Source organism: Arachis ipaensis, chromosome B7 (genome assembly GCF_059453495.1).
Source record: "Arachis ipaensis isolate K30076 ecotype BB chromosome B7, ASM5945349v1, whole genome shotgun sequence".
NCBI lineage: Eukaryota > Viridiplantae > Streptophyta > Magnoliopsida > Fabales > Fabaceae > Arachis > Arachis ipaensis.
The window spans coordinates 10,628,363-10,651,647 of NC_142442.1; the positions used below are offsets into that span (position 1 = coordinate 10,628,363).

The 23,285-nt window shown below is 33.3% G+C and overlaps 2 protein-coding genes across 7 annotated transcripts; both read left to right on the forward strand.

The window, feature by feature from the left end:
* Window positions 1-4,545: 4,545 nt before the first annotated feature.
* LOC110262492 (uncharacterized) lies at window positions 4,546-10,768 on the forward strand. 6 transcript variants are annotated; one of them, XR_015892395.1, is made up of 9 exons: window positions 4,546-4,958; window positions 5,028-5,203; window positions 5,776-5,921; window positions 6,036-6,158; window positions 7,302-7,405; window positions 7,934-8,026; window positions 8,537-8,856; window positions 8,972-9,047; window positions 10,517-10,768. XR_015892395.1 is itself a non-coding variant. In XM_088494308.1 (8 exons), exons 3-7 carry the CDS (start codon window positions 6,139-6,141, stop codon window positions 9,044-9,046), a joined length of 612 nt encoding a protein of 203 aa, XP_088350434.1. In that variant the 5' UTR covers window positions 5,595-5,682; window positions 5,776-5,921; window positions 6,036-6,138; the 3' UTR covers window position 9,047; window positions 10,517-10,768. The 6 variants fall into 6 exon arrangements, 5 of the variants coding, with proteins under 5 accessions (XP_088350434.1, XP_088350436.1, XP_088350435.1 ...); XM_088494308.1 differs by lacking the exons at window positions 4,546-4,958; window positions 5,028-5,203 and adding an exon at window positions 5,595-5,682; XM_088494310.1 differs by lacking the exons at window positions 4,546-4,958; window positions 5,028-5,203; window positions 5,776-5,921 and adding an exon at window positions 7,099-7,235 and having other exon boundaries at window positions 7,305-7,405.
* Window positions 10,769-18,036: 7,268 nt separating this feature from the next.
* LOC107606637 (uncharacterized) lies at window positions 18,037-19,855 on the forward strand. The gene is made up of 4 exons (XM_088493056.1): window positions 18,037-19,066; window positions 19,157-19,361; window positions 19,444-19,610; window positions 19,704-19,855. The coding sequence occupies exons 1-4, from the start codon at window positions 18,037-18,039 to the stop codon at window positions 19,853-19,855; spliced, it is 1,554 nt and encodes a 517-aa protein (XP_088349182.1).
* The last annotated feature ends 3,430 nt before the right edge of the window (window positions 19,856-23,285 follow it).

Below are 23,285 nucleotides of genomic sequence, written 5' to 3' on the forward strand. Positions count from 1 at the left end.
CGAAATGAATATCATATTGAGACTATGAATGAGGGAAGTCATGAGTACTTATGTATCACAACTCATGATTCAAATAAAAAGGTTATATTAGAAAAGTTGCCCTCACTTTCATCTGGGTTATATTATACCAAGATTAGTGCAATTGAATCGCATGCCACTGTAAACCAGAAGTTTACTAGCCTAACTGAATTCATAACTTGGTACGACTGAGTGGATCATCTGGGAACAACCATGATGAGGAGAATTATTGAAAACTCCCATGGACATTCACTAAAGAATCAGAAGATTCTTAAAACTAGTGAATTTTATTGTGCTTCATGTTCTCAAGGGAAGTTAACTTTAAGGCCATCACCAGTAAAGATTGGATTTGAGTCCCCTGAATTCCTAGAAAGGATTAAAGATGATATATGTGGACCTATTCATCCACCATGTGGATTTAGATATTTTATGGTCCTAATAGACGCATCTTCGAGATGGTCACATGTGTGCTTATTATCTTCTCGCAACCTGGCGTTTGCGAGATTATTGGCTCAAATTATTCGATTAAAAGTACAATTTTCAGAAAATCCAATCAAAGCAATTCGTCTTGATAATGCTGGTGAATTTACTTCTCAAACTTTTGATGTTTATTGTATGGCTAATGGAATAAGTGTTGAACATCTAGTAGCTTATATTCACACACAAAATGGGTTAGCAGAATCGCTTATTAAACGCCTCCAATTAATTGCTAGACCCTTGTTTATGAGAACAAATCTCCCAACTTCGGTTTGGGGGCATGCTATTTTACATGCCGCAGCACTTATTCGTTTGAGGCCAACAAGTTACCATCAGTTCTCTCCCATGCAATTAGCTTTTGGCTAGCAGCCAAATGTTTCCCATTTAAGAATATTCGGGTGTGCGATATATGTTCCTATTGCACCACCTAATCGCACCAAAATGGGATCCCAATTGGATATGATTCTCCCTCTATAGTGAGGTATCTTGAGATACAAACTGGAGATGTATTTAAAGCCCGGTTTGCGGATTGTCATTTTGATAAATCGAAATTTCCAACATTAGGGGGAGAGAATAAGTTTCCTGAAAAGGAACTTAATTGGAATGAATCATTCTTGATGCATTTAGATCCTCGATCAGGGCAATGTGAATTAGAAGATCAAAAGATTATACATTTGCAAAGAATAGCAAATGAATTGCCTGATGCATTTTCTGATACAAAGAGGATAACCAAGTCGTATATACCAGCGGAAAATGTCCCAATTCGAATTGATGTCCCAGTTGGACAAATTGCCACCGAAGCAAATACACGCCAGAAGCGTGGCAGACCTGTCGGTTCCAAAGATAAAAATCCTCGAAAGAGAAAAGAGGTAAATACTATTCCTGTTGAGAAAGACATAGTAGAGACACCTGCAGTTGTCCAAAATTCCGATATAGTTTTAACGCCAGAAGACGTTCAGGTACCTGAAAATTGTGAAAATGACGAGATCTCGATAAATTATGTCTTTACAGGAAAGAAATGGGACCTAAATAAGACAATTGTCAATGAAATATTTGCATATAATGTGGCATTAAATATCATACATGAAAGTAAGGATCTTGAGCCAAGATCAATCGAAGAGTGTCGATAAAGAAATGATTGGCCAAAATGGAAAGAAGTCATGAAGGCTGAGTTAGACTCACTTGCAAAACGTGAAGTCTTTGGACCTGTAATCCGTACACCAAAAGATGTAAAACCTGTTGGATACCGATGGGTATTTGTGAGAAAACGAAATGAGAAAAATGAAGTTTTACGCTACAAAGCTCGACTTGTAGCACAAGGTTTTTCATAGAGGCCCGGTATAGATTATGAAGAAACGTATTCCCCTGTAGTGGACGAAATGAGAAAACGAAATGAGAAAAATGAAGTTTTACGCTACAAAGCTCGACTTGTAGCACAAGGTTTTTCATAGAGGCCCGGTATAGATTATGAAGAAACGTATTCCCCTGTAGTGGATGCGATAACATTACGTTATTTGGTCAGTTTATCCACATATCATAAACTACATATGCATTTAATGGATGTGGTAACAGCCTATTTATACGGCTCATTAGATCGGGATATTTATTGAAAGTCCCTGAAGGACTAAAGATATCTAAACCATCCAATGAATATTCGCAAGGGTTATACTCAGTTAAATTGCAAAGATCTTTATATGGTCTGAAACAATCTGGACGAATGTGGTATAATCGTCTTACTGAGTATCTGGCCAAAAACGGATTCAAGAATGATGATATCTGCCCGTGTGTTTTCATAAAGAAATTTGCATCTAGATTCATTATAATTGCTGTGTACGTTGATGACTTAAATATCATTGGGACTCCTGAAGAGATTCCAACAATTATAAAAACTCTAAAAGAAGAGTTTGAGATGAAAGATCTTGGAAAGACTAAATTTTGTCTCGACCTGCAGATCGAGCATACAAAAAATGGGATCTTTATTCATCAAACGACATACACAGAAAAGATTTTGAAAATATTTTATATGGATAAGTCACATCCCTTGAGTACCCCCATGATAGTAAGATCTTTGGATGTGGAAAAGAATCAATTCCGTCCTAAAGAAGAAAATGAAGATATCCTTGGTCCTGAAGTACCATATCTTAGTGACAGTGGAGCGCTAATGTATCTTGCTAATAATACAAGACCCGATATATCATTTGTTGTGAATTTACTAACAAGATATAATTCCTCTCCAACCAGAAGAGATTGGAGTGGAATCAAACAAATCTTTCGATATCTTCATGGAATGGTTGATATGAGATTGTTCTATCCCTATGGATCCAAGTCACAACTAGTTGGCTATGCAGATGCTGGATACTTGTTTGATCCTCACAAAGGGAGATCTCAAACAGGATACCTGTTCACATATGGTGGTACAGCTATATCATGGAGGTCCACGAAACAAACGATAGCAGCAACCTCCTCTAATCATGCTGAAATACTAGCGATACATGAAGCAAGTCGCGAGTGTTTTTGGCTCAGGAGTTTGATCCAATATATCCTGTCATCATGTGGACTGATTGATCATAAGATAACTCCAACTGTCCTGTTTGAAGATAATACAACATGCATTGCTCAACTTAAAGGCGGATACATCAAAGGTGATAGAACAAAACATATTTCTCCCAAATTCTTCTTCACTCATGATCTTCAAAATCAAGGGACAATTGATGTCCAACAGATCCGTTCAAGTGACAATCTGGCAGATTTATTCACAAAGTCACTTCCAAAATCCTCCTTTGAAAGATTGGTACATGAGATTGGGATGCACCGATTTCGAAACATTAAATGATGTTGACAAGAGGGGGAGACTGTACTCTTTTTTCCTTGGTCAGGTTTTTTTCCCATTGAGTTTTTCTTGACAAGGTTTTTAATGAGACAGTCCCCGTCACAAAGGATATTGTACTCTTTTTCCTTCACTAAGGTTTTTTTCCCACTGGATTTTTTTAGTAAAGTTTTAACGAGACAATAATCCTAAATGGTCATCCAAGGAAGAGTGTTGTGATAAACACAAAGGATATGGATGCCCATTAATATCATGTGGGTGACTCAGTTCTCATGTTACCAAAAAAGAATTTACATTAATAAAGGTTGAAAATATGAACCCTATACATATATAAATAGGAGGTATGGTACGAGACAATACACACAACAATATTAACAACAAATATTCTCTCTCTTTTACAAATATTCTCTCTCTTTTCTTATACAATAAACACTTATTTATTTTTTTTCTTCATACAATACTAATATGATATTAATATATTATTTTTACAGTAGTATAATAATATTAATAAATATTAATAGTAGTATTTTTTTATTTATACTTTATTTTATTACCTCTTCCTTATTTATTTTACGAAAATTGTTAAATCAGTCATTGTTTTAAATAATAAGAATAAACTAAATTTCAAAATAAATTAAAAAAACCCATCACTTTTCAACCCTAACCCTAAGAGTGTGTTTGGATGTAGGATGGAAAATGAGAGGAAAGAAAATGAAAGGAAAGAAAATAAAAGGAAAAGTAGATTTTTTTATATGTTGTTTGGATGAAGAGAAAATGAATAGAAAGAAAATAAAGAGAAATTTTTCATTTGTTTGGATGAAAAGAAAATTAAGAGAAAAGAAAATGAAAGTATAGTGTTAATACCCTTTTTATATTATATATAAATTATACATTATTAATATATTTAAGTTTTTTTTAAAAAAAAATGAGTTACTAAATTTAATATTCAAGATTTTAATATATTATTTTTATAAATATTTTTTTATTGTCTTCCTTGTTCAATAATTTTTAAATGCTATAATAAAAAAAAACTAACTCTATTTTTTTTTGCCAAAAACTATATAATAAAATGATACACAAATTATAAACAACTCAAGGGTATATAAGTCATTTTGCTACTAATTCTCCTTCCTTCTCCAGTTTTCTTCGCAGGTCATGGGTGAAAAAAAATTAAATGGGCCCCATGCAACTTTTTTCTTTTCCACCCTCTTTTCTATTCCATCCAAACGACGTAAAACAAGTTTTCCATTCATTTTCCCTTCAAAGGTTTTCTTTCCTTTCATTTTTCACAGATCCAAACAATGTGTAAGCTATCTCCTCGCATAGCGTCCTCTCGCCGCCGCACTCTCCGGCAGAGTGCAGAGAGAGGGAATTTGGATCGATGGGAAGGGGAAGAGTGCAGTTGAAGAGGATCGAGAATAAGATTAATAGGCAAGTCACGTTCTCAAAGAGAATTATTTTTCTTTTCTGTTTTTTTTTTCTTTCTTTTTTTTTTTTCTAGCAGCAGAGAAAGAAGAAGAACAACTCGAGCATGGCACAAACGCTAGCGATGCCCGTAGCTCCCTCTCTCGCCCTAATCTCAAACCCTAGACCTCTTTCCAGAGCCGTCTATTTCCCTGTTCTCAACCCTCCCAAGGTAACATAAAACAAACTCTACCTTACATTTCTGAAATTTCTTTGTTTACTTTCGAATTTGTGTGCTCAGGTGAGAGGGTTAAGCATAGAGTGCGCTCGAGTTGGCGGAGTGAAGATTACGAACAACAAGAGAATCGAGTTCTCGCTACAGTACATCCATGGAATCTCAGTGCTATGCGATGCCGAAGTCGCACTCATCGTCTTCTCTACCACAGGCAAGCTCTTCGAATATTCCAGCGATCCCTGGTTCGTACCTCTTCATTTTCCCTCTCTCTAATCCAATATCACCTTTACTTAATTTCACTGCTCATAAATATACATAATATGGATCTTGATTAATTAGTGAAATTTTAATTTCTGTGTGGAAATTACTTAATTAAGAACGCCACCGATTATGTGTTTTCATCTGTTTCACATTAAGAGTACTGTCCACATGCAGTAGGAGGAGTATATATGCTTTTACATTTCCTATTTCCTCTTATATATATGCTTTCTGTGTGTAACAAACTCTGTTTTATACTTAATTAAATTTGATTAGCTTTCATATTCCTAATTAAGATAGTATTTTGTTGAACCAGATTGGGGTTGGGTGCTTATTAGAGAAGCTAATGTGGCTAATAATTTGAATTTCCTCATATAGAGCTGAAGCTTGTTGGACTTCTTGATGAATAGGGATGGATTATATCATTGAGTATTTATTGAGAAAGAACAACAAGAATATGAAGGTAGAAGAGAAAATTGAACTATGAATGATTTCAAATTGTAAAGGTAGAGGAAAAACAGAAAAGTTTTTGCTTAATAATGTGATGATTTTGTAGGTTGGAAGTGTTCAAGTAGCTGCTTCTCAAAGAGTATTTTTATAGAATACGGATTGAATCAAAATGAAGAAGCAAGAACAGAGTTGAGAGCAGTAGATGCGTGGATACTGACTGACAAGCCTTACTCTAATCAATCCATTCATTCGGTAAGCTTCAATCTCTAAAACCGATCTGGAGTCCCCTTGGTTCAGAAGGGAGTCCCTTGGAAGGTAGAAGGTGATTCTGTGGGAGTGTCCTCTAAACTCAAATTACTTGAACAGGAATTATTGAATTTGGAGAAGATCAGTAAGAGTGATCTATCCAAAGTGTCGTCCTTAATAAAGAAGCAGACCAAGAGATTTCAAGTGCTTTCAGAAAAGATTGATGATTTATGCAGGAGAATAGTAAGTAACTCTAGCCTCAAGCTTCAAGTTCACCCCCTAATCTTGCAACTAGTAATTAATCCATAAATTGGGATTTGAATTTTCCCTTTTATGTACAAACCTCTGGCCAGGTCAGAACAGGGTACATTATTATTATTATTATTATTATTATTATTATTATTATTATTATTATTATTATTATACTTAATGTTCGTCTAATTAATAATATTTACTTTTGACTTTGATCAATGATTCATCCACACCAACAGTTGCCTTTCTTTCTTTCTTTCTTTTTTTTTTTTTTTGTAATGGAATAGTATAAGATTTTACAAATAATTCCTATGAGTTTATAAATTAATTTACTAAGAAGTAGCGTAGACCATGGCATGCATTCTCAATTAGAAGTGTATAGTGATGAATAGAGAATGCATATCCACTCATTTATGTGATGGAACTTAAACTATATAGATTCACATTACAATTACAACTAATTAACTTAATAATATATATTCCAAACTAAGCCTTGAGCATTAATCTGGAGAATCTTGACATATCTAGCTAGTCCATTATATCGTCCCATAACAAGAATAAAAAATTAAAAATAGATAGAATGATTGAGTACTTTATTGTATGCACGGTTAGCTTAAAAGCATCATTCCAATATTAGTGACTGAAAAAACAATACACAAAATTGTCTAGTTGCTCCAACTCGTGCAAACAGAACTGTATATAATTAATGGTGAAACTCTGATAACCAATTCCTAATGTCAATCAGCTTATATAATTAATGGTTGCTGTATTAGTACATACCATATTTTATTGATGTGCTACAATTAAGTGTATTGGATAAACAGATAAAGCAAAGGTCTGTCTGGTGGTTGGGGAAAGCTCATTGTCAATGTCTATTCAAAATTAGTGTTTGTTAAGTTCTATTCTTTTTGTGAACCGTGATTGATCCCAGAAATAGGAAATCATAGGCTACATTGTTATAATGTGTGCATATAATTAAGGCAGACATCAAAATCTGAGTTCAATTCTTGCAAGCATGATGCAACATGAAGAAAGTTGAATTTGAAGTTGGCTGCAACTACTTTGCATGTATGTTTCTGCAAAACAACAGGCTTGTGTCAAGCTTGTTCATTGCTGACATCACCTTTTTTCCAGCAGGGTAGTGATCCCTCCGAACCTCCCCTCAGTTCAGAATTTCGAGCACAAACCCAAACGGAGTTTTTACTTGAAGCATTATCATCATCTCCAGAAATACATAGGTACACCGGAATAAACCATGTTTGTTGTCTATGTATTTTTGTGTATTCCTATTTACTGTTTATAGATCTATATACTATTTGGAGATGATGATAATGGATTAAAATATATTAAAAATGCGGATTTCAAAAAACTTTAAGGGAGTTCGCTGGGGTAAGGCGAACTCTATAATTTTTATAGAGTAAAAAAAAAAATCGTATTTGAGGAATTAAAGTTTAAAAATGATGTTTAGAAAAATATGAATTTTTATTTATTACGTAAAAAATCTTTTTTAAAAAAAAATATAAATTATAACTTTAAAAAAAGATGTTTTTTTTATATAGTTATATCTAAATATAACTAATAAATAAAAAAATTATATAAAATATTCAAACATAAAATTATTTTTATTCTTTTGTAAAATCTTTTGAAAAAAGATAACTTAAAAAGATATTTTTTTAAAAATTCACCCAAATAATCTTTTTTATTTGATAAGATAGTAACAAATTAGAAAATTTTTTATGCCTATATATATGATTGCAACAACACAGCATCAACACTTCAACAGTTGATAGCAAAGAACTGGTGTGTGCGACTCTTGGATATACATAGCAACTTTGTTGAATTGAAGGAGTTTTTTCAAGGTAAGTAAAGCTCTTTTAAGTATTTATATGTAAATTATAAATATATATACGTGAAAAGATCTATTGATGGTGACTCGAAAAATAAATGTATTTCTAATCTTCACCCATTATTTTACTGAAACTATTTACCACTCTTAGTCAATAATTCTCCCTACTCTTTTAAGGTTATGAGAGATTCGAACCAGTCAATAAACCGATAAAATTATTGGTTCAATAGTTTATTGGTTAAATTGAAGTTTAATCAATTTAATTAAACAACAGCGAAAATAATTCTAAATAGCAAAAAATAATTTCAAACAACAGCTAAAATAATTATCCAGTAATCCATCAAAAAATCTTTTGTTTTTTCTCTTCATCATGGCATGTACCTATTAGATGTCTTAAATATTTAAATAATATTTATGCTATAACTTTTGAACAATTATTGTTTACATATTGATGTAAGTTTTTTTTGTCCTTTACTAACTATTGTATCTGCCTTGTTATGAATGGAATACCGCTATAATGAAGAGAAACAGATGGAGAATTACAAGCATCAACAATTGATAAAGAAGATAATAGAGGAGCAAGAGCAAGAAACTAAGAACAAGAAGAACCAAGAACAACAAGGTGGTTACTCTGTGGAAGAAAGAACAACCGTTGGTGGTGGTCGTGCAACTGCGACGGCAAAGGCAGTGGACATTGCTCCTCGTCTGACATCTTTTCTTGAGAAAGATGAATCTTTTCTTACTCCTTGGAGTTGGGATTCCAATTCTTCTTCAAGTTCTTTAAACCAACAAGGAAGAAAAAGCCACCATCAATTTCAACCTGGGTCGTTTTTCGTTAGAGAGGTAAAACTCTTAATTCAATTCAATTCAAATCAATTCTCTTTTTTTTTTTCTTTTATAATTCTTGATTATTAGTGCAATCATTAACCTTTTTTATTTTATTAATGATTATTATCAGTATCCAGAGTATTTTGGGAGTCATAATTATTATCCGGGACCTAATCAATCTGATTCGAAAAAGCCTAATCCATAAGGTATGTGAAAAGACTGATTTTTTTGTTTTTTGTTTTATATATATATATATATATATTTGATGAATGAACAATGTTAGCTTTATTTATTGGTTTGACAATCCAATTTTACAAACTAGCTTCACAAATCACAGTTATTGTTTATACATTCAAATTAATGTTACAATCAAATATATATCACCCTATCTTTAGATTAAAGGTGTATGTTAGTTTCTTACGAGTTGTTTATGAGTTTTTAGAGTATGTGTGTATCTTTATAATAGTTATACCCGTTGATGTGCATTGATATGCAAATTATGTTCAATCTTTACTATTCTTTAAGCTATCTTTTAAATTGTTCAATTATAATGTGTGTTTGGATTTAGGTTGGACAAACTGGAGTTTGAATAGAACTGATTTTGTAGAATTGATTTTGACTAGAAGTGAGTTTGTGCCAATATGATTTATGTTTGGCAATTTTTACTAAAATTGATTTTGATAGAATAAATATTATTTGGATAATATTAGTTAAAATCACTTCTAGATAAATAATTAATTAATTATTAAAAAAATATAATATTAAATTATAATATTATTTTTTTAAGTATATTTATTTTTTTATATTTTTTTATATTTTTTATATAGTATTTTTTTATAGTACTCTATTTTAGTATATTATAATTTTTTTATTATTATAATAAAATTAATATTTATTTATGAAATTAAAAATAACATATAAAAATTAATAACTTTTTAAATATTTTTTTATAGTAAAAATTAATATTTATTTATTAAATTAAAAAAATTATATAAAATAACATATTTTAGTATTCTTTTTAAGTATTCTTAATAATCTTATTTTTATTATTATTTTAGGTTCTAATTTTTTAAAAGTTATATTTTTATTATTATTTATAATTAATTTTTTATTTAATTTATCATTTTTAATAGGAACAATAATACATATTATAAAAAATTAAAATAGTGCATAATTGTTTTAATATTCTCAGTATTTATTTTAAAAAAATTATAGAAAAACCAATAATAACTAGCAACAAACCTAAACGTAAGTTGAGTAAACGCAGAAGATATAATTTCTTGCTTTTAGTAAACCAGATCACGTTGGCGTTCAGAGAAGAAAAATTGACAAACATTAAAGAACAGCGTTCAAAGCATTAAAACGCACTTTTATCCTCTCCAACGTGTTTTACAAACACACCCAATATGGTATCATATATTCTATTTTATATTTGTTGGGTCACATGTATATTGCATATTTCAATTTTAAATATTCAGTTATAGATGTTTTAGCAAATATGATATATTTGTTAAATATAATTTCGATATTTTTTATTAAGCTAATTTTTAAAATTGAATTAGATTCGATTAATTTTAGTTCAACTACATGTTAAGAAATATACAAATGAATAAGTTGATGGAATATATTATTCAGAATTCAAAATTGAAAATTCTCCTCTTTTCTTTTTTGTAAGGTTTGTTGACTGCATTGACGTGACAGTGAGAGAGCAAGGAATGAAACATGAAGAAAGTAATTAATTCTGATAATTCTTTATAGTTAGTATTGGAGGTAGTTTAGTTTAATTTATTCTTGTTAGTTGGAACTTGGAATTAAATATGGGTCTAGATTCTGATTTTTCTGCAACATTTGAAATATTTATATTTATAGTAAAATATTTAGATACATTGACATAAAACTATAAAAGTACATTCTCTTATTCCGCAAATTTTCTAATTTTTCTTATTTATCTTACTCTTTTCATTTGAGGATAAGAAAAGCTATTATCAGAATATCTTTACATGATACAGTTTCTGTTTGATGAGAAAAAAATTATCAAGACTGTATGGTTTGCTTAGCAAGAAGTTGGTGTTTGAAAGCTTAAATCAATCAATTCTCAACCATTGCTTTATTTATTTTAAAGCTAATTATTTTTACAGATTAATGTGTATTTCAAGTTGTTTATTTTCACTTTTCTGTTATAAGATTAATGTGAAATTTGTTGAGAACTGAATAATATGGGTTGGATCTTAGATATTTTAAAATTTAGTGTTAAAAGAAAAATCTTTAACCAAAATATAGATTTATTTTGTTTCTCATTTATGTTAATTGAAAATTTAATATTAATTTTAACAAACAATAATTAATGTTTGAGACACACAAAAAAAAATAACAAAAACAATCTAAATTTATTTTATTTAGTATTTATTAATTGTAAATATTAAAAAAAAAAAGCAAATTTGAACACTTTTTTGTTCTAATTTGGCCTGTAATTTAACGTGATTTTGTTAAATATGAATACTTAATTAATAATTTGAAACTTAGATTTGATTTTTACTTGGATTTCTATTTAACTATGTTTTGGGGTTTGCACTTTGCAGATCTAATTTTTCTATCATGGTATTCTATCTTTAATTTTTATTTTTAACTTCCATTTAGAAATATTAAAAGAACTTTAAGAAAGGCAAAGATATTAGCTTATTAGGAAAGCCAACGCATAAATTTATTTTTGTCGCATTCTTCATTACTTATAATTCATATCAATGTACAATCCAACCTAGAAAACCATTGCCAGACAAAAAAATATAAACTAAAACAAAAGAAAGAAAAGTAGATTTCAATACATAATAGTTTAAATGCTTGAAACAAAATTTTGGAGAGACAAAAAATTTAACATAAAAGTTTAATAACAATATTTGTATTAAAATAAAATTTATAAATATAATTAATTTTTAAGTTTTTTTTTTTACCAAAGATAGGAGATTCGAACCGGCAACTTCTTAATTGAGTATGGAGAGATTATGCCATTTAAGTTACAACTCATTGACAATTAATTTTTAAGTTTGTTACTAATAAAATAATAAATAAATAAGTTTATAAATAAAAAATATAAAATAGTTTATAATAGTATAATAATATCAATATATATTAAATATTTTAATATTTTTTATCATATAAAAATTTAAATTAAATAAATAATAAAATATAAAATAATATTAAATTAAATAAATAAAAATAAAAAATATTTAATTTTTTATATTTGAACTCAAAGATTCAAAGAGTGTTGCTTGTCCTAATTTATTTGAATAGATAATTTTTTTTTATTTGATTTGATTATTAGATGATTTTTTTTATTCTTATCTTTTTTTTTATGTGAAAGCCAACAAAAATCCACACAGTTCAGTCAAAATCCAACATGTTTTTAATATTAAAAATAAAAACTGTTGTGCAATAAAAGTAAGAGATGAAAATTAAATTTGGATATTTTAAGTCATAGTAAAATATTTAAGCCAACTAAACTATTTTTTACTTTTTGAAAAGGTACTATTAATTTTTTTATAAAAAATTTAGGAGGGCCATTGTCCCATTGCCTCAACTAAGTTTCTATATATATATATATATTGGGGTGTTTATGGTTTGATTAATACAAAAACTAAACCAATTTTTTAGTTAACAAAAAATATAGTCTTAGTTAGTTAACCAAATTGGTTGTACATGATAAAATCGATTATTAATCGGTTAGTAAAATATGAAACCGATTATTAAAATAAAACCGGTTTTTACACAAAAAAATCGGTTTTTACACCAAAAAACCAGTTTTTTGCACCAAAAACTGATTTTTATACCAAAAAATTTGTTTTTACACCTAAAAATCGATTTTTACACATTAACTTTTTTTATATACAAAAATTCAAAATTTTAACCTTTTTTTTAAATTGAATTTTTTAATCTAAAAATTATTTTTTCTTTTTAAATAATACGAGTAACATTTGTAAATAATGAAATCCCTTCCATTGCTTCGTTTTTTTTCTTTCTTATCTCTTTTCAGCATTTTCTATAAATAATTTTTTCTAATGTAAATAATTTTCTTTCTAAATGATACGAGTAACTTTTTTTATCTTCTTTTCTCCATCTCTCTCCTTTTCTCTCCCCCGCCTCTCCTCTTCTCTCTTCATTCTCTCTCTCTCTCTCTCTCTCTCCCCCCTTCCCCTCTCTTTGTCTTCCTTTCTCTCTCTCTCTCTCCTCCTCTTTTCCTTCTCTCTCTCTCTCCCTCTCTCCCCTCCTCTCCCTCTCTTCTTATCTCTCTCCTTCCCTTCTTCTCTCTTCTCATATTTCTTCTTTTCCTCTCTCTCTTCTCTCTCCTCTCCCTCTCTCTTGTTTTGGAGAGAAGATGAAAAAAGAGAGAGGAGAGGGATAGAGAGTGAGAAAAAGCTGATAGAGAAAGAGAAAAGAGAGAGTACGGGAAGAAAGAGGAGAATGAGAGAGAAGGAAGAAGAGGAGAGAGAGAGAAAGAAGGAAAGAAAAGAGAGAGGAGCGAGAGATAAAAAGGAAAAGAGAGAGAGGGAGAGAGAGAAGAGAAAAAGGGGAGAGGGAGAGAGGAGAGAGAGGGGGGACAGAGAGAGGGAAGAGAGAGAGAGAGGAGGAGGAGGAAGAGATAGAGGAGAGGATAGAGGGGAAGGGGAAAGATGAGTAGAGAGAGGAATGGGAGGAGAGAGAGGAAGAGAGAGAAGGGAGGAGAGAGAGGAAGAGCGCAAGAAGAAAGAGACAAAGAGAGAGAGAGAAGGAGAGAAAGAGAGAGAGGGGGGAGAGAAGGAGATAAAGACAGAGAGAGAAAGAGAAAAAGAGAGAGAGGGGGAGAAAAGAAGAGAGAGACAGAGAAAGAGAAGGAGAGACAGAGAGAGGGGGAGAGCAAAGGAGAGAGATGGAGAGAAGGAGAGAAAGACAAGAGAGAGAAAGAAAGGGAAGGTTGAGAAAGAGGGAAAGAGGAGAGAGAAAGAGAGAGAGAGAAAAAGGGAGGGGAGAGAGCGTGAGAAAGAGAGGGAGAAGGGGAAAGAGAGACATTTGAGAGAAAGGAGGAGAGAAAGAGGGAAAGAGAAGAGAGAAAGAGGGGAAAGAAGAGAGAGAAAGGGAGAGAGAGAAAGGAGAGAGAAATAGGGAGAGAGGAGGGAGAGAAAGAGAGAAAGGAGAGAGAGAGATAGAGAGAAGAGGGGAAGAGAGAGAAGGAGAGAGACAAAGAGGAGGAGGAGAAAGAGAAAAATGAGAGAGAGAGGAAGGAGAGAGAGAAGGAAAAGAGAGAGATAGAAAGAGAGAGAGAAGGGAGAGAGAGAGAGAGAGAGAGAGAGAAGAAGAGAAAGAAGAAGAAGAAGAGAAAGAAGGGAGGGAAAGAGAAAGAGAGAGGAAGGGAAAGAGAGAGAGTATGTAAAAACTAATTTTGGTGTTTGAATAAAACCAGTTTTAATTAAGTTTTGATTTTAATTTGGTTTTGGTTTTGGTTAACTGGTTAAAAATCGTTTTTTTAATTTGCTTTTAGTTAACCAATTCTAAAAAATATGGATATAATTTTTAAAATTATTTTATTAAAATTGGTTAACCAAAATGTAGTTATAATTTTTTAACCGGTTAACTACATTTTAGTTTTTTTTATGAACACCCCTATATATATATATATATATATATATATATATATATATATATATATATGATTGCAACAACACAGCATCAAACATTGATAACAAAGAACTGTGTGTGTGACTCTGATATGAGGATATACATAGGAACCTTGTTGAATTGAAGGAGATTGCAACAACACAGCATCAAACATTGATAACAAAGAACTGTGTGTGTGACTCTGATATGAGGATATACATAGGAACCTTGTTGAATTGAAGGAGTTTTTTTAAGGTAACTAAAACTCTCTCAAGTATTTATATGTAAATTATAAATATATATACGTGGAAAAATTTATTGATGGTGACTCCAAGAATAAATGTATTCCTAATCTTCACCCATCATTCTACCAAATCATATACATAGCAACCTTGTTGAATTGCAGTTTTTTTAAGGTAACTAAAACTCTCAAGTATTTATATGTAAATTATAAATATATATACGTGGAAAAATTTATTGACGGTGACTCCAAGAATAAATGTATTCCTAATCTTCACCCATCATTCTACTGAATCTAGTTGCTATTGATCACTCTTGGAGTCAATAATCCTTCTGTAACACTCTACCACACAGAATCTTATGCTTAAGTCATAAAGTTGAGGTGACAAGGTATTACGACCTCTAAAAGTAAAAATATATATAATAATAGTTGAAAGAAATTTTAACTAGAAGCCTGTGAAGAAAAGTTAAGCAAAGCATTAAACAGAAAATCTCATCACTCGCGTAAGAGATAAATATGAGAGAAGAATTCCAAAGATACATATATCAAGGCGTCTGACTCGGATGAAGCGAAGAACTCTTGGGACTCAAGAACATATTTTGTTTATATTTATATATGTATATAGATTCTCCACCTTGTATTTTATGTATAATGTAACACCCTACCACACAGAGCTTTACGCTTAAACCGTAAAATAGAGGTGATGAGGTATTACGACCTCTAAAATAAAATATATACATACAGTTGTAGAAAGAATATAATACCTAGGAGCCTTGAAAAACGAGATTATTTGTATGCTAAGAAATGTAAGGTTTACAAGTATAACTAAATAGAAAGTGAGATTAGAGAGTCAAGGATATAGAATAACTAGCTCCTAACTCAGCCTGCAAAGCCAACGCTGGCCGGAGAATATTTACATACATATATACATCTCCCATCAACCCAAAATACAAGGATAAATAACCTTAACTCTCCTTAAACCTCTAAGAGGAACAAAATAAACAAGTTATTTGGAGAGAAAGCTAAGTACATACATACATAAACAAACAACAAAAGAACTCAGGAACCACTCCGCTTCAGAAGTCTAGACGCCTAGCGAGGTGTCTCTCGACTTGCATTTGAAAAACATCAACACAGTATGGGGTGAGAACCGGAGGTTCTCAGCATGGTAAAGGTGCCACATACATAATATATAAGGTCCTGGGAATGCCAGAGGCAATCCTAGAACACCGACACTCAGATTATAAAGCTTAAGTTACTAATCAGAAACCATAAAAGGGGTAGGTGTCTAGGAAATTCTAAACTTACTTAAACCTAACTTTAACATAAAACTTGTCTGCCTTTCCTCCGTTCCTCTATCACCAATGATTTAGCAAAGACAGACAAACAGACAATTTCAATCACAAGTAGAAGGCAAGTAGTGCAAGTAGCAATTACTACAGTTAACATAATATATTCAGTTAGGCATTCCCAGATAAGGCATAGCAAACAAACAAACAGAATGCACATGATGTATGCCTGTCCTATGGCTGATGAGGCTCATCTGTCGCAGTGTTGTCAGAACCGGACCGACCCAGCCGGTCGGACCAGAAAACTGGTGAACCGGTGCCATAACCGGTCCGGGTGAAGCATCTAACCGAACAAAGAATCAAACCGAAATGACCCGGATTGAACCGTCCGGGTTTGATCAGAACCGGTGAACCGGCGGATTTCATTTAACCCAGACCGGTTCGAACTTTTTTTTTATTTTTTTTCTGCGCTGGAAACGACGTCGTTTCTTAATAAAAAAAAAACAAAAACTGCTGTTGAAAGTGGAACCCTAGCCTCCATCCGTCTCATTCCCTCCATCCCCTGTTTCCCACTTTCCCTTCCCAAACGGTTTGGCCATAAGAGACCACCATGGCACCATGACTCCATGAGAGCTGACAGCTGAGAGATAGAGAGTCTGCTACTCACCACACCTCACCACCGCAACCAGAGTAGTGCGCCACTCACCACCGCCAAGAAGCACGTCCACGGTCTATCAAAGATTCAACATTCAAGTTGCCTTCTCATCGCCTACTACCTCCTGGTCCATTGGTCGTCAGTCGTCAGTCGCCAGTCGCCACCTCCGGTCTCCCTCTTCTCTGCTCGTCCCTCCATCCCTCCAGAGTCCAGGTATGTATTTTTAATTTTTTAAAGTTAATTTTCAATAATTTAGTACTGATAGTTAGAATTAATTGATTATTGTAGATTGATTATGTATGTTGGTTTCTGTTTGATTTCTGTTAGAATTTAGATTGTTGGTTGTTCACATATGTTTGATAGTTGATACTTTGATTTCTGTTTGATTTTTGTATGTTGGCAGATGAGAACATGAATACTTCCACATGTTTTTCTGTTTGATCTCTCTTGTTTCTTGATTTATTTTTTATTTCTATTCAGTTTGTTGATTATCCATTGTTGGTTGCTGTTATATATTATTCTTAGTAGTTAGTGAATTGTTGTTGTGCATTATTCTTAGAGATTAGTCATTTAGTCCTGGTTGATTAGGAATTTAGGATGGCTTAATCAAATACACCATCAGAAACACCAACTTCTTAGGAACAAGGATCAACTCCTGATCCAACAATTGGAACCCAAAAAATAGTAACAGAGGAAAAACTGATCCTGCATGGGGCCATTGTAAACAAGTTTTGGATAAAGGAAAAACTGCTCTGTTATGTATTTATTGCGAGAAGCTTATTAGGGGTGGAGGAATTAACCGGGTTAAGCATCATTTGGCTGGAAAAGGCGGATATATTGAGGCATGTCGAAAGGTGCCAGCTGTGGTGAGACACCAATTCAATCAAAACATTGAAGATCTTCGAACCAAGAAAAGAAAAACTCAAGAAGAATATGCAGAAAGTTATGGTGCTTGTGATGATGTTGAAAGGGAATTTGATGAGATTGAACGTAATGAGATGCGACAACAACAAGCATCAAGAATTCCAGCACCTAGCTCTAGAAAGGGAGTTGGAAAACAACTCAAGGGATTACAATCCTTTTTTCCACTTGCAGCAACACCTGGAACTCAACCAAGTATTAAAAGTGTTCTCTAGAGCAAAGAAATTGTGGAGAAGTGTGATATTGCTATTGAAAGATGGATGATGGATGCCTTTGTGCCATTCAATGCGATTAATTCAGCTTATTATCAGCCGATGATCGATGCTATTGCAAACATGGGTGCAGGGTATAAAGTGCCAAATTACCAAAGAGTTCGTGGATATTTGTTGAGTAAATTGGTTGAAGATGTAAAGAAGATGATTGAAGGTTATCGTGTGATTTGGAAACAAACTGGATGTACTATCATGGCTGATGGATGGACTGATCGTTGTAGGCGTACTTTAATTAATTTCTTGGTTTATTGCCCTAAAGGAAATGTTTTCCTAAAGTCAGTTGATGCTTCTCATATCTCGAAAACTGCTGAGGCTTTGTTTAAGTTGCTTAGGGATGTTGTGTTATTTGTTGGTCCTGAGAATGTTGTACATGTAGTGATGGATAATGCTACAAGTTACGTTGCTGCTGGAAGGTTGTTGGAATTGGAGTTTCCTAGATTGTATTGGTCTCTTTGTGCGGCACATTGTATTAATATGATGTTGCAGGATATTGGAAAGTTCGTGGAAGTGACTGAAACTGTGTCACAAGCTTCAATGATTACGAAGTATATCTATAATCACTGCCATCTGTTGTACTTGATGAGACAGTTCACAGGCGGCCGAGAAATACTTCATCCAGCTCCAACTCGATTCGCCACTAATTTCATTGCTTTGCAAAGTATTTTGGCTCAAAAGGATGCATTGAGAGCTAAGGTGACATCTAGAGAATGGACAAGTTCAACTTACTCTAAAGAAGCCAAAGCTAAAAAGTTTGTGGATCAAATCTTAGATTCTAAATTTTGGAATCAATGCACTGATATTGTTAAGCTTACGGAGCCACTTGTTCATGTATTGCGTATTGTAGATAGTGAAGATAGAGCTGCAATGGGTTTCCTTTATCAAGCTATGTATAAGGCTAGGGAAGACATGGTGAAGAGGTTTCAAAAAAGAAAGAGGGTTGTTGAACCTTATTTGAAGATTTTAGATTCACGTTGGGATTCACAACTTAAAAGAAACCTTCATGCTGCTGGTTATTGGTTAAATCCAGCTTTTCGATTTAATTCTGCAGAATTTGACAAGCACAAAGAAACAATTTCTGGCCTACTAGATGTGATTGAGAGATATGCTTACGGTGATGCTGATTTGAATACTAAATTGACAAGTGAGAAGAGAATCTTTAAGAATGATGAAGGAGATTTTAGAAGACAGTCTGCAATACGTGAGCGAAACACAGTGATGCCTGGTAAATTTTTTATAAAAATTAGTCTTTTATGATTGTGATATGTTTAAGATTTGATTTTTATGATTGTGATTATTTTCTATTTCTGTTAAGATCAATGGTGGGAATCTTATGGATGTGGAGCACCAAACCTGCAAAAGTTAGCGATTCGTGTTTTGAGTCAAACTTGTAGTTCTTCAGGTTGTGAGCGTAACTGGAGCATTTTCGAACACATTCACTCAAAGAAAAGGAATTGGTTAGAGCATCAAAAGATTAATGATCTTGTTTATGTTCATTACAACTTAAGGCTACAACAAAGGTACTTTTTATTATTCTTTCTTGAAGGCATTATTTTAAATTTTTAGTCATAATAAGAATAATCAAGTTAATTGATAATATAGGAACCGAATGAGAAAGCAAAGTTATGATCCAATTTGTCTTGATGCATTTGAGGATCATTCGGAATGGATAATGGAAGATTCACCACCATTTTTAACTCCTGAAGAAGTTGATGCTTTACGGAATGATCTTGCAAATATGTCTCTTCAATCAGCTTTAGATGATTTGGGTATATTTTTGTTAGGGATGATTTTGTAATGCTTTAACCAAATATTTTGCCTTATTATTGATTATGATTTGTGAAACATTATTGAAATGCTAGATGAATTGAATCGGGAAGATGATCGAGATGATGGTGAAGCTAATAATACTTCTGCAGAAAGTGCAAATCAGAATGAAACCAATCAGGATGTAGCTCCAGATTTGTCAGATGAAGAAAGATATCCAGACTTTGAAGTTACTCCTTGGATATAATCCATGAATTTTTATTTTCATTGTGTTAAATTGAGTTGTTCATGTAATAGACTAATAGTACTAACAAATTTTATGTTTATTTTCGTATTACTACTTATTTTTAGGATTTGAGACTTAATGTTTATTAAAATGTTATTGGAGATATATTTTTTAGCTGTTAATTTTTAAGTTTTTAGCTATTTTATACGTTTTACTTATGTGGGACCGAGTTAACCAGTTCAACCAGTGATCCACCGGTTGAACCAGTGACCCAGTGACCCAGTAGCCTGATCGGTTCGATCACCGGTTCGGTTCTGACAACTATGATCTGTCGGTTATCAAGCCAACCCGGCAAGTCCGAAACCCTTGGACTGTCCCTCGTCACGCATCCCCATGAGTCTATGCATAGCTTTTCTCATTTCATTCATAAATCATACATTCATATATAATTTTACTCAATGGGGGATAACAATTCCCGAGAATTTATACGTGCCCGGTCACCCTTACCACGTAGGGTCAACAGAGTATCGAGTCTCAACCTGGTACACGTGGTGGCAAGCCACGGTATTCTGTCCAGAAAAACTCGTATCTCAAATAACATTAAATACATAAGCCACATAAGTATTTATCACATTCATATCCATTCCATAATCATTCATCATAGCCATGTCATCATGAATTCTTCCAGCCTTCACATCATACTCCTATCATTTACCATGTTTACCCTTTTCTTCATCCCCAAGTTATCTCATTTTCCTAGCTTCAGCAAATTACTAGGCTTACTATTATATTTTATGACTAGAAGATGATAATAGAGGTTTGGAAGTTTGAAATTTGGTTCAACCGGTTCGGCCCGATCGGCCAAATCTTGGGCCGAATTCTTCGAAATTAGTGTCAAAATTATCGTTTTAATGAGCTCTATCCTATTTTAATATAATATTTACATTTTAAATTTTTCTTATTAAAATTTAATTTATTGACTAATTATTTACTAATCTAGCGGGGTTTACATCCTACCCACTTAATTAAGAATTTTGTCCTCAAAATTCAGATTCAGTTACCTGAAAAGAGGTGTGGGTAGTCCTTTCGCATATCTGACTCGAGCTCCCAAGTATGCTCTTCAATACCAGCCCGACTCCAAGCTACTTGCACTAAAGAGACCTCCTTTCCACGTAAACGCTTGATGCTGATGTCATCAATCCTAACTGGAGTTACTGGAAGAGTCAGATATTCTCTTACTTGAACCGATTCCGGCTCTGGAAAATGATTCGCGTCAGGAGTATATTTTCGAAGCTGCGACACATAAAATACGTCGTGCATGTTCGAAAGATGCAACGGTAAAGTGATCCTATAAGCCACTGGTCCAATTATCTTCAGGATCTCAAACGGGAATTCAGTTTCTTAGTCTTAATGGCCCTTCCCACTCTGGTGGTTGGAGCAACTTTTAGAAAGACATATGCTCCTTCCTCAAACTCTAAAGGTTTCCGCCTTTGATCAGCATATCCTCCAAAACACAAGCTCTCAGCATATCCTCCAAAGTTTGGATGGTTCTTTCTGATTGACCATCTGTGAAAGGTACATTGCCGGTCTGATATTTGGACCGCACAAGGTTCAGACCGGAGAGAACCGGTCAAACTCGATAAGGTTCGTGGTATGCGAAATTACGATCATCAACAATGGCGCCAAAGACTTGGTGCTCTCAAATGTGAATCACACTTTGTCACAACTTCGCACACTAACCAGCAAGTGCACTGGGTCGTCCAAGTAATAAACCTTACGTGAGTAAGGGTCGATCCCACGGAGATTGTCGGCTTGAAGCAAGCTATGGTCACCTTGTAAATCTCAGTCAGGCGGATTCAAATGGTTATGGAGATTTACTAATAGAAAGATAAATAAAACATAAAATAAAGATAGAGGTACTTATGTAATTCATTGGTGAGAATTTCAGATAAGCGTATAGAGATGCTTTCGTTCCTCTGAACCTCTGCTTTCCTGCTGTCTTCATCCAATTATTCCTACTCCTTTCCATGGCAAGCTTTGTGTAGGGCATCACCGTTGTCAATGGCTACATCCCATCCTCTCTGTGAAAATGGTCCAATGCACTGTCACTGCATGGCTAATCATCTGTCGTTTCTCGATCATACTGGAATAGGATTTACTATCCTTTTGCGTCTGTCACTACGCCTAGCACTCGCAAGTTTGAAGCTCGTCACAGCCATCCCTTCCCAGATCCTACTCGGAATACCACAGACAAGGTTTAGACTTTCCGGATCTCAGGAATGGCCGTCCATGGGTTCTAACTTATACCACGAAGATTCTAATATCTCGGACTCGATCCTCTGTATTAGATATCTAAGAGATATTTATTCTAGCTTGTTTGCATGTAGAACGGAAGTGTTTGTCAGGCCCGCGTTCATAAGTGAGAATGATGATGAGCGTCACATAATCATCACATTCATCATGTTCTTGGGTGCGAGTGAATATCTTAGAATAGGAATAAGCTTGAATTGAATAGAAAAACAATAGTACTTTGCATTAATTCATGAAGAACAGCAGAGCTCCACACCTTAATCTATGGGGTGTAGAAACTCCACCGTTGAAAATACATAAGTAATGAAGGTCCAGGCATGGCCGAATGGCCAGCCCCCATAAAGGTCTAAGATAGCCTAAAATTGATCAAAGATCTTATCTGAAGATGTAAAGACAATAGTAAAAAGTTCTATTTATACTAAACTAGTTACTAGGGTTTACAGAAATGAGTAAATGATGCAGAAATCTACTTCTGGGGCCCACTTGGTGTGTGCTTGGGCTGAGCATTGAGCTTTACACGTGTAGAGGCTTCTCTTGGAGTTGAACGCCAGTTTGTAACCTGTTTCTGGCGTTTAACTCCACTTTGCAACCTGTTTTTGGCGTTTAACTCCAGAATGCAGCATGGAACTCGCGTTGAATGCCAGTTTGCGTTGTCTAAACTCAGACAAAGTATGGACTATTATATATTGCTGGAAAGCCCTGGATGTCTACTTTCCAACGCAATTGAGAGCGCGCCATTTGGAGTTTTGTAGCTCGAGAAAATCTACTTTGAGTGCAAGGAGGTCAGAATCCAACAGCATCTGCAGTCCTTCTTCAACCTCTGAATCTGATTTTTGCTCAAGTCCCTCAATTTCAGCCAGAAAATACCTAAAATCACAGAAAAATACACAAACTCATAGTAAAGTTTAGAAATGTGATTTTTATTTAAAAACTAATAAAAATATATTAAAAACTAACTAAATCATACTAAAAACTATGTAAAAACAATGCCAAAAAGCGTATAAATTATCCGCTCATCACAACACCAAACTTAAATTGTTGCTTGTCCCCAAGCAACTGAAAATCAAATAGGATAAAAAGAATAGAATATACTATAAATTCCAAAACATCAATGAAACTTAGCTTCAATCAGATGAGCGGG

Bases quoted from the DNA above. Each gene is read 5' to 3' on its own strand.
- LOC110262492 (XM_088494308.1), top strand. From the start codon at position 6,139: ATGATTTATGCAGGAGAATA. The intron at 7,406-7,933 runs GTACACCGGAAT...GCAACAACACAG, and splicing joins TCATCTCCAGAAATACATAG to CATCAACACTTCAACAGTTG. The intron at 8,857-8,971 runs GTAAAACTCTTA...GATTATTATCAG, and splicing joins GGTCGTTTTTCGTTAGAGAG to TATCCAGAGTATTTTGGGAG.
- LOC107606637 (XM_088493056.1), top strand. From the start codon at position 18,037: ATGGCTGATGGATGGACTGATCGTTGTAGGCGTACTTTAATTAATTTC. The intron at 19,362-19,443 runs GTACTTTTTATT...TTGATAATATAG, and splicing joins AACTTAAGGCTACAACAAAG to GAACCGAATGAGAAAGCAAA. The intron at 19,611-19,703 runs GTATATTTTTGT...TTGAAATGCTAG, and splicing joins ATCAGCTTTAGATGATTTGG to ATGAATTGAATCGGGAAGAT.